This window comes from Mycteria americana, chromosome 2, assembly GCF_035582795.1.
Source record: "Mycteria americana isolate JAX WOST 10 ecotype Jacksonville Zoo and Gardens chromosome 2, USCA_MyAme_1.0, whole genome shotgun sequence".
In the NCBI taxonomy this organism is placed as follows: Eukaryota; Metazoa; Chordata; class Aves; order Ciconiiformes; family Ciconiidae; genus Mycteria; species Mycteria americana.
Genome location: NC_134366.1, coordinates 24,005,335 through 24,026,120, shown reverse-complemented (window position 1 = coordinate 24,026,120; position 20,786 = coordinate 24,005,335). Strand labels below are relative to the sequence as shown.

The 20,786-nt window shown below is 37.7% G+C and overlaps 1 protein-coding gene across 2 annotated transcripts in view; it reads right to left on the bottom strand.

Moving 5' to 3' along the window:
- ITGA8 (integrin subunit alpha 8) overlaps window positions 1-20,786 on the bottom strand; it is a 117,962-nt gene that overhangs the window by 89,291 nt on the left and 7,885 nt on the right. For both annotated transcript variants that reach the window (XM_075492725.1, XM_075492726.1), the window contains exons 3-11: window positions 16,162-16,262; window positions 13,469-13,592; window positions 11,124-11,185; window positions 10,057-10,102; window positions 8,932-9,057; window positions 7,759-7,803; window positions 4,737-4,780; window positions 3,542-3,598; window positions 3,295-3,347 (exon numbers count right to left, since the gene is read on the bottom strand). In XM_075492725.1, coding sequence (XP_075348840.1) covers window positions 3,295-3,347; window positions 3,542-3,598; window positions 4,737-4,780; window positions 7,759-7,803; window positions 8,932-9,057; window positions 10,057-10,102; window positions 11,124-11,185; window positions 13,469-13,592; window positions 16,162-16,262 — 658 coding nt within the window. The remainder of the gene's footprint in view (window positions 1-3,294; window positions 3,348-3,541; window positions 3,599-4,736; window positions 4,781-7,758; window positions 7,804-8,931; window positions 9,058-10,056; window positions 10,103-11,123; window positions 11,186-13,468; window positions 13,593-16,161; window positions 16,263-20,786) is intronic.

Here is a 20,786-nt window from a genome sequence, read left to right as displayed (position 1 = left end):
ATCATCCACAGTGGCCTAAAATTCTCCAAGCAGAAGCCTAACCCAGAATACAAGATTCACCAGGTGAGACAGAAAGCAAGCAGAGAGGAGCTGGAGTCTGTTGCACAGAGATCATAGCATCTCAGCTGGAAGTGCACAGTGCTGGGTTATTTTTCTAGGAAAATTTCTACTTTGTTAAAATAAATGACAATGATTGTATAAAATGCATGAATAGTCCAGGGAGCAGGGACCAGAACCCAGTAGCTAAGATGGCTCATCTTCTGATGAAAGGTGGGAGGAAGGCAGTCATCTAAATTACACTGACCTATTTCTAAACTGGTTACGGACAGCAGAGCTGCCTGGAACACCTGCAGCACTTAGTTTGCCTTCCCTCCAAGTCTTGGCATGTCCCACCCACATCAAAGCCTTCCTTTCCTCACCCTCTTGATTTCCCCCCTTCTCTGTCAGTGTCGAGCTCTGTAGGTCAAGGCAAGCTGCTTCAGCAAGTCCTCTGCAAGAAGGAATTCTCCCTCAGGCAATTCTAGGGTTTTGGGTTTGGTTTTTTTTTTGCACTGTCACAGCAGTGTACTATAGCCAGAGAGGAAGGATTCTTCAGCCACCCCACTCTCTCTGATCCTCATTTATTTATGCCTGGTTTCTCTCAAAGTGGGTAATAAGCAAGCAATCACGGTTACCATGCTTTATAGTCAGTTTTACGTTCCAGCTCCTACAGTTTAAGGATTTAGACATCAAGCAGTCAAGGGAGGATCACTTGTTGGGTTATAAGTACCTATGTGATTAGAATTATGCACTTTTGTTGGTGAAGGAGGATATTTCAATTGGCTTTTAAATTGTAGGAGTTTATATTTACAAAATTGGGAGTTCTGAGCCAAATTCAGTTTAATGTGATCCCTTTTCAAAGGCCATAAGAGCAAAGCAAAAGCAAAAGCCCCTGAACAGTAATATTAAACCATGAAGTGCAGTTCAGTTTACAGTGGTATTTTGAACTGGTTCATTAGATTTATTTCATTACTGCATTAATATGTTGCAGTTAACATAAATTATATATTTATTTTTTTTCCAGCACAGAAAGGTAACCAGCCAGTATTGTTCCCTTCTGACAAAAAAAAATCTTTAAAAAGCACAAGCTGACTACCTGCTGAGACTGTAGGCAGTTTCTTTGTGTCCTGCCGAGTAATAAAAAGCAGGAGTATGGGAAATGTCAAGAGGTCAAAGTATAACTGTGGGAAGCTTTGATATAGGCCAAATGAACGACCAGTAAACAGTTTATTCCACTATTTTCATTGGACTGTTTCAGTCTAAATTGAAAGTGTTCTCTTTTTTCCTCTTTACTAGGAACGCGGTCTGTAAGTTGATGCCAAAGCTTGATTTGTTAAGTTTCATTGTGGATTTCTCATTATTAGCAGTGGGCAACTAAATGGTAGTTCAAACAATATCCTCATTTTCCCTGTTCTGCCTACCATCCTGATGTGGTGCAGATAAATCTGCAAGAATCACCCTGGAACACCTGCTGAACTGCTGGAGCAGAAGGTCTACAGAGCTTTTTTCCTAGGATGAGCCTAATCTTTGAGCCATGTCTTCAGTCTTATTACAGGAAAGCATCATTCCTGTTAATCTTTTCAGCATATAACTTAATCAGGTTTCTCGTACTGATAAGGCCATCACTACCTCCTTTGTCCTTAGCTGCACAAAAAACCCAAGTGAATTTAAAGTGGTCATTTCCCTTTTGCCTTTTTTTTTCTCTCTCTGTTTTACTCTCCCTTTCAGATAAATATTTCTATCGACTATATGTGCAAACCAGCAAAGACAGACTACATATCTAATCAGACATGTTTATCAAGTAGAGCTTTTTGTGTTTTGTTTTCTGTGGGATGTTTGGATCTCAGAGAGTCATTAGATGTTTTGTAAGATATAGACTGGGAGACCACACAGGCCTCAACAGCAGTTTGATTATATTATTGACATAAACTGTGGTCTTAGAGGTACACAGAAAATACAAGACCTGCCAAGTAACCGTATGGTTCACAGGAAATAACCTGCACAGGAAATAGTTTGGTTCAGTGAGAAGTTAAATAGCGAGTTTCCCGAAAGTCTAATGAGTGTCTATTGTAACTTAGATCAATGTATCTCCACCCTTTCGCATTAGTAATGCATTACAGTAGGACTAAATTAATCCTGAATCTGTATATCATAAAAATAAGAATTTTCAAAAGGTATGGTACTATGACAAAATTTGACCTCAGAAACTTGGAAAGATTTGAGTACTATGAAGCCACCACAAAAACTGTTGAAGCTTCTTTTTTTGTTTTGTTTTGTTTTGTAACTGCAATAACATTTTATCACCTTCTTACTTTTCTCTTTTCTTGTATCCCTCACTCTTTAAAGGTCACTAGTCACTAACAGGAAGCAATGATTTAGCCCAGAAAAACTATTTAATGCATTATGTTTAAACACCTAGTAAGAAATAATCACAAGAAAAGAAGTAGACACATCTCATATATTTTGCAATAGGTAAGAGTATGCTGCAGCTCTAAATATAATCCTGGCTCACCTTTGTGCAGACTTCCAAGGCTCTGAGCTTCAGGGATCTTTATGTCCTTGCTAGAAAGTTAGTATCAATATTCACTTACTAAAGTCTTGATCTTCTAAAACATTTAATCAGACTATACAAGAGTTCAAAGTTAGCAAGCGTTTTGTTCAACAGGGCCTGAAATCCCCGAGTGTCTTAGGCATGACCCTGAGAGCTGAGCAGCATTCTCCCTCAGACAAGCACAATGCCTGTCATAACAACTATGGGCCATAGACACTTTTTGGTCCTCTGGAGGATGAAAATGGATTGCCAACCAGCAGGTGCTGGAATAAGAAGCTGACGATATTGGAAAGCTTTTAAAATTGAGAAGTGAAGCTATGGATGGTCCATATGTGAGAAGACTTACCTGCTTTTGAGAATGGGAGAATGAACTTTTGACTTTCACCTATTTCTTCCCAGCAGTAGCTACCGCTGTTTATTCACTGTTCTTCTACCTGGATCTGTTTCCTAAGACTTTGGACATTCCTGCTCTGCCACACTGCTTTGAATAAATATTCAGGAAGATAAACTCACCTAAACTAGGCCTGCAAATACTTGTGCTACTGTGACTGCACAAAGATAAGCCTACATGAACAATTACAATTAGAAAAGCAGAGAAGTGAAGAGAAGCAGGTATGAAGCACCTGAAAACCTGTGTTTATTAATAAATATCAAGGATTGTTTCTATGAATGTTCAGTGGAGCTGAATATATTTGGTAACCTACCCATCATTGTTAACATCAGATACTGCAACAGTGTACCCAAAGTAAGACGCCATCTGGAAATAAAAAACAAAAAACAACAGATAAGCTTTCATGTCAGATATCAATTTTTAAAAATTTTTTACTGATAATCCTCTTTGTTCCTATGGTCATTAATTCTAAAAAATATTTTATATATTCTTGAAACTATGTTAATGAAAATATATCCTCTAGAGATATAATATTTAATCACGAAGTTGCTTGACATTACCTGTTCACCAGTGAAGTTCTGGATAAAGGTCAAGTCTGAAGAATTAATAATTGAGACCTGATAACAGAAAAATAAGGAAAGTTTCAAGAACAAATGGAGATGCTACAGTATAACGCCACTGCAAAGCAATTTGAGACACTGAAGGATGGTCCAAGTGGCCAAGAAAAACCAACCGTTCTTTCATTTCACCACAGTTTTCCTGTATGATCTTGAACAAATCACTAAGATTTTATGAGTCTCAGGTCCCCTGTGAATAAAATGGGGAAAAGGCTATTTTCCTTCCTTCCTGAATACTGTGAACAGCAGCAAATGAGTCACCATCCCTGGAAGTATTTAAAAGGCAATTGGATGAGGTGCTTATGGACATGGTATAGTGGTGGTCTTGGTAGTGTTAGGTTTACGGTTAGGTTTACGATGATCTTAAAGGTCTTTTCCAACCTGTGTGATTCTGTGATTCTGTGAAATCACTGTGACTACATTAGTACGCATCAAAACATGAACTTAAAACATAAAGAAATACATACATACATACATATATATATATATATATATATCACACACATACCCACCTTTCCTCTGAAAAATGGTATGAGTAATTTCCAGAGACACAAGGAGTTTTGGGTCCACAAAACTAGAGAATGTGTCTGTGGTTGGGATCTCTGTTTCCCAGTCAGGCTAGTCCTGAAACTATTTTTTTCCTATGAGGTAAAAGATGTATCCACACATGTATATTGTTTTATCTCTTCACTTCTAACTGAGTATCATGACTCTTTGCATCTGGTATTCAGTTTATATACTTAGAGCACTGAAAATAAAGACTGGGTATGAATAATCTGAACTTGGACCTCTCTCCACTGTGGACACAGCATTGCACATGAAAAATGCTAATCTATGGGTAAGCTTAGGTCTGATAACACTCAGTGGGTATAAGGATACTCGTCATACTCAAAGCATGCTTGTAGTTGGCTATTGAAAACAAACTTAAGAGAGGATTAAGTGCTTACTATTCAAAGCCCAAACCAGTAAGGCATTTCAACCCAGCCAGGTAAGCCTGAGGGTGAAAGTCAGTGGCAGTTTTCTCTCATTAGAAAGTTTAGGATCCAAGAGACAGAAAATATAACGTAGACTTTAACCTTCCAAATGGTCTAACCGCACTCTCACTATAAAAAGGATAAAATGTGTGTCCAGTACATACATAGCCAAAGTTCTGTGCTCCCCTTGGGACTCCAGCAACCAGCTCTGAAAAGATAAAATGATCAACAGTGAACTGGTTATGCTATCCAAGTGGTACATGCAACCTGCATTCCATGCCACTTAAATTCTTCCTTGACGTATAACCCTTAGGATTTTGGTTTGTTATCTGTATCGGAAACACCTGCAAAACACTTCAGGACATTAATTCATAAGATTTTAACATTCATTTAGTGCATCTAGTTGCATGAAATATTACATCTTAACTGTTGAATACACTCATCCAGAGATCTCTTTCTGCCTAGCGTTACTTAGCATAGCATAGTATAATAAAGCTCTTCGTACAATTCAGCTTGTTACCTGACAGCTGTGGATTGATGGAACCAGAATTAGTTGTGGCATCGCACACTAGAGTACAGAAGCTAAACACAACTGTCCTTACAAATACCCCTTTTCTTTATGGCTGCACAATAGTTCGTCTCATCTGTTACTTGGCTTGATGCCATGAAAGTGTCCAACAAGTTCTGCACAGGCTATCTAAAAGCATTACAAGGAAATTTTTGTGAGTGGCATTGGGCGAATCCATTGAACAAGAACATGAAACATTGGACCTCACTGCCTTCTGGGATGTAATTCTGATCAATGGTGAAATCTTAAACAACTAGTGGAAAAAAAAGAAGACAGCAAAGACACAGCCTGCAGTCTTACTGTCTAAACCTTCCCTCATTAGGATATCCACATCAGAAAACAGCAGCAGGAACTTCAGATACCGGAGCACCTCAGACACCTGCTTGTATTGACCTGGCATTCCTCTGTTCCTCCCTGGATTTATACACTCCCCTGTTGGTGAATGTGTTTGGTTAAGGGGAATGGCAGTAGTAATGAAGGATTGAACAGGACACAGGACAATTCCCAGGTCAGCCAACAATGCAATTCTTTGTGCCAATCATTCACGTGACTTACTGATTCAATAGCCATCCATTATAAAAATGTGATTATGCATTTAAAAAAAAATAAAATATATATATATAGGTGGCTGCAGCCTTCCGTTATCAGGGACACATCTTTTTTTCCACATTATAGTGGCACAGGACAGGAAACTCTAACTTTATAGGGATTAAGCAGCAGCAGTTCTGTGTTCATTTCTGGAAATGTACTATGTCTCTATTGGCTTTGTGAGTCTGAACCATGGAGCTGTTCACCCCCTCAAGAAAGCTACCCCTTTAAGCAATACTTTCTGATAGACTGTCAGCCTTACACAGGAAACATAGCTCTTAAGGTATGAAACCCCAGGGATCACAGATATTTTCAGCTAACTATATGTTTTGAAATCCTGTACATTTTCAGAACACCTGAAAATAGCTAAATCATGGACAAATTTCTATTTATAACTGATTATTTTTAACATATTCTGCCAAACAGACAGCTGTGACAGGAGCTTTTCTTCTGCACTGGATTCAACTTGCAGAGACACAGACAAACTAGTGTTCAATTTCTCACACAGCCGCAAAACTTATTTTAAAACTTAAAAATCAGACTATGTTCTCCTGCCACAGCACTTTGTGCTATGAGTTCAGCACATGAATTAAGTGAGGTTTAAGTCTTGTTGATATTTAGTTAAAGCCTCAGTGGTGTTCCAGGAACTAGTGCTGCTAAACCTAGCCCCTGCAGGATGGATTGCTCTGACTTTGTCCTTAGAGAATTTCAGAACTATGTTACTGGAGCTGCCACCTTCCAGGGCAGTTTTCCCTGGCCATGTGAAACTAATACATATCCTGTGTCACCTTTTGCCAGAGGGAACAACTTGAACCTCAGTGTCTGAGCTGAATTCTAAGTTATGTAATGACATTCTGCACATTAAAAAAAAAAAAATTAGCCTGTAATTTTGGTCAAAACCCGTTCCTCAGTGCACATTGCTCTACTTTATCAAATCATGAATGTAGAGCCCTAGAAGGTGGTGTTTTACAGATCATGAAACATTTCAGGTGAAGGTTTCACCGTGATGATGTTTTTAAGCAATGCTATTAAGTCTGTGAGATGTCTGGTTCTTTGTGGATGACAGTTGCTGCCTAAATGCAAATTATTCTAAATACATCCTGTATCAAACTTACTTGATCCAAGAACCTTTACAAAGTCTCAGGCATGATTCTCTATTTGGACATTTATATTAATGTGCATTCAGCTTTTCCTAATTCAAAGGACTAATTGAACACCTCATTTTCCTATAGAATGTTTTGTCTCCCTCTAAGCCCAGATTTTAATAAAAGGAATTCAGTTCTTCTGTTCCCTGCTGTTAAATATAAGGCACAGGGTAGGAGCAAGCGCACAGGGAACTTGTTCTTACTGTATTATGCCTGTGCAGGAAAATATAATGTATGAAAAGGGTCAACTAATGAACTGCCCCAGGCACCCCATCCTTAAGCCACATGAACTGGAACTAGGGAAACTTTTGTAGAGCCAAGAGCTGCTTTCACCAGCAAGAGTTAGCATGCCGGTGTACACACATGCCTTTGTCCAGAAGCAGCTGAATGTCATCTCCTAGCCTGGGCTGTGATGTTTATGTGGCAGTCAGAAGTGTGCTTTCAGCATACACAGACATTTCCAAGCCATGTTGCACCTGGCCAGCCAGATGCTGACATCCAGCAGCCCCTATGCAGGTGAGTAACTTGCATATGGACTGAAAGAGTGTACAGGACTGCACTGTTGGCTCCACTTGGTACTACTAGTCACCAAACTGGCTAAATTAAGTGGCTCCACCTATCATGCTGTCACAGCTCTAACTGCTGAACAGATGCATGGGAATGATTCCATAAGAACACATTCAGACTTTTGGGTTACTTAAATTCTGCTCTGTTACACTGTACCTTCTAAGGAAATATTTGCCTCTGAGAATATTTGGTACAGATAGCTTAAGTCTCACCAGTGTTTCAAATGTATAAAAGGTATGTTCCTGCATAGAGACCCAAAATGAGGAATTTAATAGGTGTACGGTCATATGGTTTCCGTTCAAGTATATAGCTTCTTACCTTGTTCAGAATCCCCAGTGAATTCCCCAGCAGCCACTGAGTACCCTGTTTAAAGATAAATTACAAGCAGAACACTTGATAAACCATTTCTTTCAAAAAATATGAAAGGACAATCAGATTTGTCTGTTCATCTGATCATCAGAATGCAAATTTTCTAACATTAGTATACCAAAACTGTGTGGAAAAAAGGAAAATTGTTTATCACATTATTATGACTAAATTAACTGTACATCTGAATGTATAATAAATCTATCCCTTTTCTCCAAAAATGAGCTTCTAAATCATCAATCATTTATCTGAAAAAACAGCAGGTACTACAGTGGTTTGCCCTAACAGCTATTGACACAATTTAGGTCTTCATTACTGTACCGTAATGTGTAAGTATCTTGTTTCAGCTCTATATGGAAGACAGATTTCCAAAGATGCAGTTAAGTACCTCCTGGAGCTTTAGTAAACCTGTGAGATAACTGCTATTGACACAGTAAAGACTTTTGGATTGTACCGGGGACTGTAATTTCAAATCTATGGGCAGAGATGAAAGGATGCATCTTTGCCTTCAAATTCCACTGCATCTTTTCTATAATTATGTGAAGAAAAACCTCTTACATGCAGAGACATGTGAATATCATGCAAATTCTTAGAGATCAGTACTAATAAAACGTACATAAAGAGCCTTTTGTCTATTTATTACATAATATCTTCAAACTGACTTTTGTTATTGCTTACATAAATTGTATCTTTTAAATACCAGTGAGAATAAATTGGGTATTTGTGCAGTACTGTACAAAATACTGCAGAACTTAATTTTCTTTTACCTATTAAAAATGAAAATAGTCTTTAATTACTTTAAACTCAATCCATCATCTTGGAATGAAAAAAGATATAAATGGGAAAATTTTGTATTTCTGCTCAATTAATTAAGATCAAATAATAAGAACCCTAATGAGCCATTTGAGATCTCAACCCTCAAACCCTATTGCTGTGCATAATTTTAAGAATGTTCATAATGCCATTGAAGTAACTAGCAAACTACTGGTTTGCTGTTGTGCTTAAGGCAAAACATGTTCAAATCCTCTTACAATTGGGACATTAGTAAGTTAAGGCTTGTTTTCACATTTATATAAGCCCCATGCTTTTAGAACATATTGCTAACTGACATAGAGCTTAGCTTACCCATGTAATTGTCATCATACGAGGGTGGTGCCACTCCTGTTTGCTTCTCTCGTGCTAGTTTCCTCAGAATATCCTTGAAGGAATAATTTGCAATGATATCCGCTATACTTGCAGTGATTATCTGACCTGGATTCAAACAAATTGGTAAATGAAAGGGACATAAAGGAGAGCCAGTTTCTACAAAATAGGCCTAGCAGAACATCAGAACAGATCTGAAGGGATAATATAGCACAGATGCAAAGAGTAGACATCTTCTCTCAATCTTTCTCCATTATTACCCTGAAAGTCTCAAGAGTACACATAAATCAACACAACAAGGCATTGAGACTCTATTGAACCATCACAAAAACATCTCCAGACCCATTTCAAGGTGCTGATTCAAACTAAAGTCAAGCATTTTCAGGCTCAGCTACCTTTTGATGCTGTACTGCACAAATGTAGTAGAACAACAGAAGTAATTTCTCAATGGAGAAGTCAAAGCTATGAATCCCCTACCATCATAATCAACTAGATCTTCCTCCTTTAATGGCAATGCAAAAACACACAACAATGAGGCCGACAACAGGCAAGTTGGTAGGCCGAGTCTGGGAATCAGCTATATCATACATGTCAAAACAGGTAAAAGCAAAAATACCCTTTTAACCCTTTACCAAAACCACTTCAGGTTTTATCTACATGAGAAACTACATCTTGAAAACTACAGTGATGCCACAAATGAACTAAAAATATATGCAGATAGCAAGAAAAGGTGGTGTTCATAAACAAATAGTGACAAAACCTTTGAAAATATTACATTTGCTGTACAAATATTAGCTATTTTTAAAATTGTGGTATTTCTAGGGAAAAACTCAGCTTATTAATTAAATGACAAATGTGTTAAAATGCCAACATAAAAATAGTTATTTCTATTTGTTTTGTTTCCTATACAACCTACATCTTGAATTTTCCCTGACTTGTTTTTATGCTCAGTTGCTTGTTAAGCAATTCTTCTGATTTATATTTGTTGAAAATGAGACCAGAGACTGGTTATCTTAAACTGAGAAAAAATGGAAATCTAGAACAACATTTTCCACAATACTTTCTGCTCCACTTCTTAGATCAAGTTAACCAGCCAGATGAACATACCTTGCCAATAAAAACTACCAGGGCCGCCTACTATCAGGTCTCCATTCTACAAAAAGCAGAATTGAATAAAATTACACAACAAAGGAACACAACAAAATTAAGCATGCATGGGAAAAACAATTTAAATGACCAAAAGAATATCAGAATCATGATAAAGGAGAATAGCCCTGTTCAAGGAAAGGATGTAGGTGCATGGATGTACAGGAAAATCCATAGTTAAATAAAGTTAAGATCACGCTATGCATCTTCACTTGAATGAAAGCTGTAATTTTTTTAGCACTAACATGGCATTGTAAAAATTGCTGATTATTTGTAACAAAACAAAGTCAGCATAAAAGGGGGTTTTCACATTCAATGAAGCAACAGTAATGCTTTATAGAGAAATACACTTTTGTCTACCCTACAATGAGGTCTTTACTCCTCAGCTATTAATAATGTGAGTAAGAATGTAGATGCAGAACACTGAAAACAATGGCAATCATCAAAGTTATGTGTGGTCCTGGTGCTGTAATAATGGCACAGATAATAACAATAGTTGCAAAGTTTATTCTTTGGCCCACAATATTGTTTCTGGACCCTCTTGGTACAGAAGAACAACTAGCTATTTTCCTTAAGCACTTTCACTTTCTCCTCCACAAGAGAACAGTTTTACTCAATGACTAGTCCACCTCCAAAAGCATCCTTATACAAGCTATTTTAACTTTTAAAAACTATCTAGTGCCTGCCCATTATTTCCTGAAAGTCAGGTCTCTCGAAAGCATCGTAAGTGGGACACACTGAGATACAAGCACATACAATTTTTCCCCTAATTATCTATTAAGATAGACTGAGCAGAGTCAGATTGGAGTGCTGCAAAGAGATTAATGGGTACTGATTGCAGTATTTCTTTTATTAATGAAACCAGAAAGTCTGAAGCTTGCAAAGGAGGAAAGACCTTGCAACAACTTCATGAAACTTTCCATATGCAACAGCATGGGGAAAAACTCTTGATCACTGAGACAGTGCTTCAACACTGGGGATATACCAGAATTACATTTGGTCAAAGTATTTCAGAAGCAGAATCTCACCTTGTAAAAATCTAAGCTGAAACCTGCTTGACAAAAGCCTTGTCCTTCAGGATCTGCATTGCCTGCAATTATGAAGGTAGAAACATTTTATTGATTTCACAGTGCATGTGGAAGACAGCCTACACAGCCCTGGAGCTGTAAGGCTGTAAATGCAAAACTACCAAAATATGTGAAAAGATGTGTATTCTTTATTAGAAGACGCAGAGCAAATGAAGACATTCTACAGGACCCTGAACATGCAGCCCACTTGTGAAGATTTTGAAAAATAGGACCAGTTACTTGGGACCTTCTCCTCTCACTGCCAAGGAAGGACCCTTGCAACAACTACCAGGGATTCAGTTTGAATTTGGCTGGAGATACAAAAGTAAACAACTTAACAAGAAATCCTAGAATGGTCACCACAGTCTGCTCTGCCATAAACACAAAAATAAGTGTTTACTAAGGCATTCTCAGAATCCACTTGACATAGTGGATGGCTCAGCATGGGTCAATGTTCAGGCAACATCCTGGTTATCTGTACTATGGCAAGGGAAAGGGGCACATGTCCTTCACAAGGGCCAGCCCTTTAATTGATACATATTTGCTCAGTGAGGACTGAAGTGTAATATAATTTTGGATGCACATTTGTACATGCAAAAACATCCTTCCTGCTTCTGTCCGTTTTTATTTCTAGTCTCCAAATCCTTATACAATTGTACAAAGTGTGTTGGTATGCATTTTAGGGCTTTCCTGTGAGCGCTGGAGTACTGGAAGTCTGCAGAACTAGAAAACTGAGAGCAGGAATGGCCACTTGAACTCTCTCTTCAAATGGCATAAGCCTTTGGCAAAGCCCCAGTGAGACATCAGAAGTACATGAAGAAGATCTTATTGTCACCATTTCTTACAGATTCAGCTTCTTTCTGTCCATCCAGGGACAAGAATTAGGCTTTAAAAGAAAGACATAGCACAGCTCAGTTTAGAGCTATACTACAACGTGAGAAAAGGAAAGCCACAGAGTAACACTGAATGTACATGCAAATATCTGATGTTGCTATAGGTGTGCAGATTTTCTGGTAGACCATGGAAAGCATTATTGGGCTACATTATCACACATCTGTCAGATGTCAGGACAATCCAGCCACATGATATGATGCTGTCTCTAGATCTTCACAGGAAAGAGACCTTTTAAGTATGTGAAGTTAAGTGCCTATGTTTTCTGTAAAATGCCTGTTACTTTCTTGGCAAAAGAATCCATGAGAAACTCAAATGTAGGAGCACAGTTTGCAGTAGAGGAACAGTTAAAAGGTGTGTTTTGAAATTAGCCCATGAGCACATGGCAAGAATGCCAGTTGCAATAGCAGGATCTCTGTACAAGTGGTATCTTGACAAGGAACTACATTCAGACTTCTCATGTTATTGGCTAGCACATGCAGCTTGAAACATCTCAGCTAAACTGAACATCATAGCTTTGCTGTGAGGGTTTCCCCTGGAAGGGATAGATAAGCCCATCATATCTGCTATCTTACACACATTACCTTTAGAAAAGTAACTGAAAGAACAATTCTCTGATCTGAGAGTGCAGAAACTGCCGTAGACGTAGCCCAGTCCAAACCTCAGTAAAGTCACTGGATACTTCATATTGATTTTAATAATCTGGAGCACTGAGGTAATGAGGGTATTAATAATCATCATCAACACTTAGACATAGGATGCTGAACAGGATGAACAACTGATATAATCTAATGTGTGGCATTTTCTGCAGGCTTCTAGGTAACTGAACTTGGCTCTAAATATACATGAAGTTTTTCCCTATTCCCCAAGAAGTAAGGCCCAGAGATGGCTACCACATCCTCAGAATAGCACAGAGAAGAGTGTGGAACAGCAGTGCTAGTGTGCATGGCTGTCTTCCATGCTGGAAGTCCTTCATAAATAAGCTATTGAGAACAATATTGGCATGAACGGTGATACAGGCTTGTGTGTTTCTGTGCAGGGTCTGGTCTTCAGATGGTAATCCTGTGATGAGAGATTTATACTCAGCATAAGCATGAATAATTGGTTTAAAATGCTGTCTGGTTCTTATATAGATCCATTTGCTACATTTTAAAGCCATTTAAATTGAACCAATTATATCTCATCACTATAACTGCATAAACTTTATTTACTTAATTTCTCCTCTTTCAATTATACAATAAAGCATCCAATTGCAGGCATATAATTTATTGTAGATTTTTCTTTAAACCCTCATCCAATGCAATAATGTCATATAGTAATCTTCATTCAACCAAGACTGTGTGAAGACTGAAGGATGAAAACATTGGATGCAATATCAATTCCTCCAACACAGGACTGTTCCTATTAATACTTACTGTTGCGACAAGGTGAATATTCAGCATAGGCACTGAAGTTCTGAATTGCTACATAGCAGGTGCCAACGGGGTCCTTCTCAGGGCTATCTTTAAGGGTTCTCCAATGATATAAGGGAGCACAAGCCTATCAAAACAGAAACGATGTCACATCTACCTTTGACACACTCACGCATCTGTAGTTTTTAATAAACTTAGTTTTTAATAAACAGCGTACAAGGATTCTGTCTAGTATTGTATCATTCATACAGCAATGATCATAACGTATTGAGAGAAGAAAATGCAGGACCACTGCTTCTTATAATTTCATTATAACCTGAAAAGCATAGTCTGATCTTTCACTTATAGCCCTTAGCAGGTGAAATCTGCCAGTGACTACAACTCACATTTAAGCATATGTTACAAATACCCTCTAAGCCTGCTTCGCAAGTAATATGTTTGTTCTATTAACTGCTCATTGCACAGGACTTGATCCCACAGTTTAAGATGTAGATCACATACATGTGGCTGAAGACATTCCTACTTCTGTCCTGATACGTCTTAAGATAATGGCCGTTGCAGCAGAACTGCTATGATTCTACTCTACTTAGCAGATGGAGATTTGTCAGGGTGTTGTGTCATATTGTCTATCACAATCATCAGATTGTCTGCCTTCTTATAAACCCCTGGTTCAAATCTTTGGAGAGATGATACAGCTGTAATGCATTCAACAGCCTCTGAGTGAACAGGTTTTTGCTAAGTAAGTTTTGGTTAGTGAACTAATATTTAATCTTCTGTGTTAGAGTAGTGGTGTTACAAACATGACAGTGTAAGGATAAAAGGTATACAAATTGTGTAGAGAGAGACATTATCTTTTTTGAAAGTAATTCAGATAATTGGAAAAATAAAAAAGATAAGCTGTCAGGTATGCAAGTCATTCTTCAGGGGCTCCTGTGCCCTAAAACTTCAGTTGGCTGGGCAGGGGGAAGGTGGGGGAAGACACTACCTCTTTCTACAACCTTGCCCCTGTAAGATACAAACAAATCCTTCATTCATGTCCTACGTTGTCTTACTTTTCCAATCAGAAACCTGTCTAGCTCTGGCAAGGCATTGTTATTATTCACATTACTGTATAAGCCTTCATTCTGCAATCAGTTCCAGCTGGATGAACCACTGTGCTACTCAGAGCTTACCATAAAAGTCAGAGCTTCTGGAACAATGGATTAAGGACCAGGGGCTCTTAATATGCCCCTGCCTAGAAGACCTTACAGATTAAAACACAGAGCAAAACCAAAGTGCAGCAAAGAAGAGTATGTGTCCTGTGAGGGTGATTTTAGGTACATCTGACATTGAGCAAAATGGATTGAAACACTAACTCAATATAATCATAAATGTTGACCTAATGCAGTTTACTATCACGTTTGTAGTTTAAAAAAAAGTTTCTGACAGCTTGACGACATTTTCTTTTTCTCTCCTTTCAGTCTACAAGGCTTAAAAGACAAAGATTTTCAGCTTCATTGTTCAAATTTTTGCCTGAAAAGTGTTGACTACATCTCTGTTTCAGAAAGCCTGAGAAGAGTTATCAGCAGCAAAACAAAGGTTGGTCAGTACAGACACAGCACATCAGTCAGTGATGAGGTTTTCTGCTCATTTGATTAAGATTCAGCAAATGGTGGTAAAGAACTATTTCATTTCAGTTTGTGAACTGTTGTTTAGTAGAGTACAGAAAATGCAAAATCTTCAGCTATTTTTAGAATTTTTTAGGATTTTTACATTTACTTAGCTCTGTAACAGAATAGGATGATGTTTTATTCATTACCTGTTTCATGTCAAAATCCTTCCCTAGGTTAACCACAAGGCATAGTACAGAAGGGAAAGCATTTCCTTTAGATACCTCTTCCCTTATGACTACTTCTTAAGTAATAGTTGGAAGTTTTAAGCAAATCCCAAGACACATTATTGCTTTGCAATTGTAAAAACTAACAAAACTAAAGACCAAACTAATTATTCTTGTCACAATTACTTCAGTGACATTTTCAATGTAAACCTTAGTGCATAAATTGTAAATATAAAATGTGTGTGTATAAGCAGCATCACCACTACTTTACTAAGCAATAAAAGGACTTGCCCCCTGCTGGAGTCCTCTTATCAATACAGGTAAAATGTTCAGTGAAACTGGAAAACAGACATTGCACTTTGACAGCAATCTTGAGTTGGAGATTTTTTATCATTACTTTTTTGGAGCTGTTTTACCATGACTATGACACAGCTGTTCAAAACAATGTAAATGTGACAAAAGAGGTCAGTGCTTTCTCTTACTAACTGATCTTCATCACAGGTTCTTGGCTTCCATTACGTTCTGCATTTAACATTCCAAATAAAGCTTCATAATAGAAAACATTTTATAGCATATAGCTATCAGTTACTGTGTATCTCTAAAACATGTCCATTATCTGTTTAAAAAAAATCATCATTCACTTCCATAACAATATGGCATTCTGCTGTTTTCACATGGCAGCGGGATCATCTTCACTGGATCATTTCAACCTGATTTTATAGACTGCTTTCGTTTTCTGAGTTATATACATCATCTGTTTTATAATTCATGCATCATCATAGAGCTGTTTCCATAATCTACACACAGAGAGCTACTAAAGATATACATTTGAGAAAAATAAACATTATCTCCAAATGAATACCAAATACATAAGACTTACCACAACTTTTTCTTTATGAGCTTTGACTGTTGCCCCAAACCACTGATTTGTCTTAAACTCAATAGGTTCCCTGGTGCCATTGACTTTAATTTTCCTGTTGTCTGACAAAGAAAGAAGCAGTATGTTGACAGCTTAGTTTAAAAAGTATTACCCTGTGAATAACAGATACAAGTGAACAGACTAATGTATATATTAAATTGCATCCACTGTCATCGTCCTACCAGCTTAACAGGAAATGGACGTTCTAGTATCATTTAAACCTTTTACTGGTCAGTGGAAACCAGTTTAAATTCACATGTGAAAATGCAAAATAATTACACTTAAACTTCAGAAAAAAAATACAAAGGACTGGAATAAGAAACTCTGTGTTTCCCCCTGCAAAAAAAGGAAAAAGTTTACCTGGAATTTATGATGAAGAATGAACAAGAATCTACAAAAATAGGTGAAAAGCCCTAAGAAGTTTTCTTATACGTGGTAGAAACTTTCCATGTAAAAACCATGTTCCATAATTAGTTTTTGTCAAACAAATGACATTTCTTAGCATGCTTATTCAAAGACCAACACTACAGATAGCAAAGGACTTAGTTTTTAACAGAATTACATGTGTACACACTGCCACAAGAGACAGCTTCTTAATGTTGCTTTATATACACTCTTGCAGATGTCAGCATAAGAGAAGCCATCTGGGCAAAGACTCAGGCCAATTACAATGCATTTCAGGTTTTAATAAAAAGCAGACATCCCTTCCTTTCACCCTCAGTTCTCTGAAGTAAACTGATTTCCCATATGTTCATGAGCTATGCTCTTCCCTTACCAGTCATTCCTAATGAACTTCTCAATTTATACATAAGCAGGGCATTACTCCTTCCCCCTTGTATCTGCATTCTCTTATGGTTGTTTCTGGTTCCTATCAGGAGGGATTTCACAAGAATCAATCCTTTTTATTCACTCTAAGTGAAAATAAAACCATAGACTGTCTACTTTGGAATGTAGGAAAAAATGTAATGTCAGATTATATTGTATGGATTTACATACATTTTTTAAAAAACTGAAGAAAAATTCAGCTGGTATAATTGTCACCTTTAAAAAGCCAACACTTCCTGGGATTTGCCCGACAGGAATAAAGGAGATACCTGAATGCTTTTCTAGGATGTTGGATCACCAGTTACCTCAGCTTGTGGTAACCTCATAAATGTCACAGATATAAACTGAATTAGAAAGAAAAATGCATTATATTTGGAGAACAAGGGTACTCTACCTCTGTATTTTTCTAATAAACATGAAGGAAAGTTGGATGAGAATGAATCTGTGAAGGTTTGAAAGTCTCTGAGAAAACATTTTCCTTCATCAAATATTTGTTTCTGTGCTGCACCAATTACAGGAGCTAGTATGGAAAGCCATGCTTAGAGAGATAAGAGATAAATTTCAGGAATATTTAGATCTTAAAAATTCAGGAAGAATAATTTAAAATCACTCTAAAAATATTAATTTTTAAAATATATTTTATTTAAATTAGGCCTAAACTTTAAGAGTGTGGGAGACTGCGACTTTGACACACTGCATTGTAGGAGCTTCCAGCTTCTACCTAGTTGTTGGCTACACCACTTTTGATTATTTTTTCCAGTGAAGTCAGACCCTTTCAAACTTTAAAGGTTTCTTTTTTCCTTTTTTAATGCTCCAGCAGATCTGAACATGATCAATGTCCACAGATGAGGCCTTGATAGAAACAAAGCTTTTGAAGCTTGAAAATCAGCCATGGTCAGCTTACAGCAGCCAGTGCTATCCTGGCTCTGAGGATATTCATGACCAGTATTCTACCTTAAAAAGAGCTTACATTTTCAATCAAAACAGCGTACTTGTCTACTGGCAAAGTATATTCAAGTTTGAGAAGATGTTAGTTTTTAAAACTAGGACAATTGTTTGCAGGATTTATAAAAACCGTAGCTGAATTTACCAGTAGATCTGCAAGAACTGTATACACACACATCCCCCTCTGCTTAGTGGCATATGGTGTAGTATGAATCCTTCATCATGTGGCATGGGATTTTCATTATAAAATAATTAGTAAAATATCACACACACCCAAATTAATAAATAGCTTTTTTCCCTAAATAAATCTCTTTTGGCAGAAATTCTCTCATCATCTTTGCTCAGGATCCTTGCTGGAGTGATGGAGTCATATTCCTAGTTTCTGAAGTTGTGCCTTAAAATACATTTCAGTCTTTTGTATATAACAACCATTCAGTACTTCAAATTGCTGTGAACCAGCTACTGCTTCCCCTATAACTTTATCAAAATGAAGCTATATACACAATTAACTTGTCTGAATATACATGGACTGTCATTACTGTGCCCTGATTGTATTCCATTAGGAGGTAGGAATACAAGGCTCTGAATGAAGCAAGCCACTGTAAACGTCCACTTCTGAGCTAGTTATCCACTTACAACTGAGGGCACAGTTCTCCTAAAGCAAACATCTGAGAAGGTCAGAAGAACCATGGCCTGAAAGTACTTAATTTTTCTTACCAACCGTAGATAGCCAAGGATGACCAACTTAGTGTAGGCTCAGACCAAAGCTATTTGTTTACTCAGATAAATCCCAATCCAGTTGTCAAAAAAAACCCCAAAAGTTGTTATTTCTGTCTTTGCTATATCCCTCAAAACTGTGTTATCTAAGTGTTTCAAAAAATAACGTCTGTGTCCTGACAACACCCTCACGACACGGAAGTATCTCTCCTTCTGTTATTTAAGGGATCTGAGGCCCACAGGCTATGTCTATACTGTATCTTAGCCACAGGCTAAGCTATATTTCTGTGAGCAGCAAAAACTTGGCTTGAATTTGGGTTGCATTGAAATGTCATCTTCTCTTGTGGAGAATGCCTGGCCCCTTTTAGGAAGGCGTCCAGGCTATCTTGTATCATGATACGTGACACTAGTGCAAGGATAGCTAGAATACAAGGCAGCAGCTGGGCTGGGCACACAACGCCTGAGCCTGTCCACAGAGTGGTCCAGGGAGTGCCTGAGTACCAGCTGGATCACTTCAGAGCCAGCCCAGGAGCTGTTCCAGATGGTCAACAGTCTGGATGACTCGCAAATTTGGCTTGAAACTCAGCCCTGGAGTCACTCTTAATTGTACTGCCTAAGACTGTATTGAAGGCTAAGGCCCAGACAATCAGGAATATGCAAAAAGCAGAGAGATGTACAAGTATAAATCTAGGTGCAAGGACATCCTTAAACTGCATTTCAGCAACCCAAAAGCATCTCATTTTCTACTGCAGGAGCCAAGACTCCTATACATTGGTACTGCCCCACAATCCAGCTTCAGATGCAGCTCTGGAGATGGTGAAACACAATTCTCAAAATCAGTGTTCCTTCACCCAGTCTTTTAGACTTGAGGTACCTAGGGGCTACCAAAGGGAAAAAGGCCCCTTAAATTGCCAAAGCAGTAGCTGGACAAGTAGAAAAATTTGAATTCAGACAGTAAATAGCAAACATATGTAAGAACAACAGTGCAGAGATTCATTTTTAGGAATTAAAGCCTGAACCTGGAGTGTTAATGCAAATCCATCATTTGCACACATTAGACTAAATTTGGCACCTTCTACAGGGATTGATCTCCTCTCAGTCACTGAGTCAGCACATTATAAACTGTTTAACAGGCATGAATCAAACATTACTCTTACAAATATTTCTTTGTTGTAGTAATCAGAATCTGCATAAGAAACAGATGTATTTGCAAATACTAATAGTGGCTCATTGTGATTCATTCAGACCTTGAAAATGAGAAGTAAAAAATGCAGCATCTGTTATAATTTGAAAATACCGAAATGAAAAAAAGCAAATCAAAATATTTTAATCAAACTTAACACACGAACACAATGCTTCTAATCAAAGCAACAAATCCAGCTATGTAATACACCTGCAACTCTTTCAGATAAGTTCTCACCCTTAAGGAACTTCGCAAAATTCTTTACTTGCTCCGTGTGTGTTTGCCTGTATGTACTGGATAAACGCAGATGGCCATTAACCAGGCATCTGCAGCGGGCCGTTACACTCTGCCCTCTAATCTGTACCTACTCAGACTACATCCATAGTGGCAAATCCCTTTCAAATACCTGTTTTGATATATGTGTGTGTGTGTATGTATCTATGCACATCCACACATATAAATAAATATAGATAATACAAAATGTAATATATATCATATATTTACACATAATTATATATACACAGAGTAGAGGTGAATAATCATCTCAACCTATCCATATTTATATAAAATGGGAATACAAACATACAAAACCAACAAACATTTATATTTATATAAATATATACAGGTCAAGGAAAGTTAATATCTCACTCACATGCAGACATGCAGCAAAAGGAAAAGAGGCAACTCACATAAGTTGCAACAAGGGAATTTCTGATTAGATATAAAGAAAATACCCTTCACAGTGAAGGTGATTAAGCACTGGAAGAGATTCCCCAGAGAGGCTATGGCATCTCCATCCTTGGGTAGTTTCAGAACTTGGCTACAAAAGGCTCTGAGCAACCTAATTTAACTTTGAAAACAGCCCTGCTGCATCATTAGGATCGTGGCTTACAGGAGGGAAGAGAGAGAGGGAAGG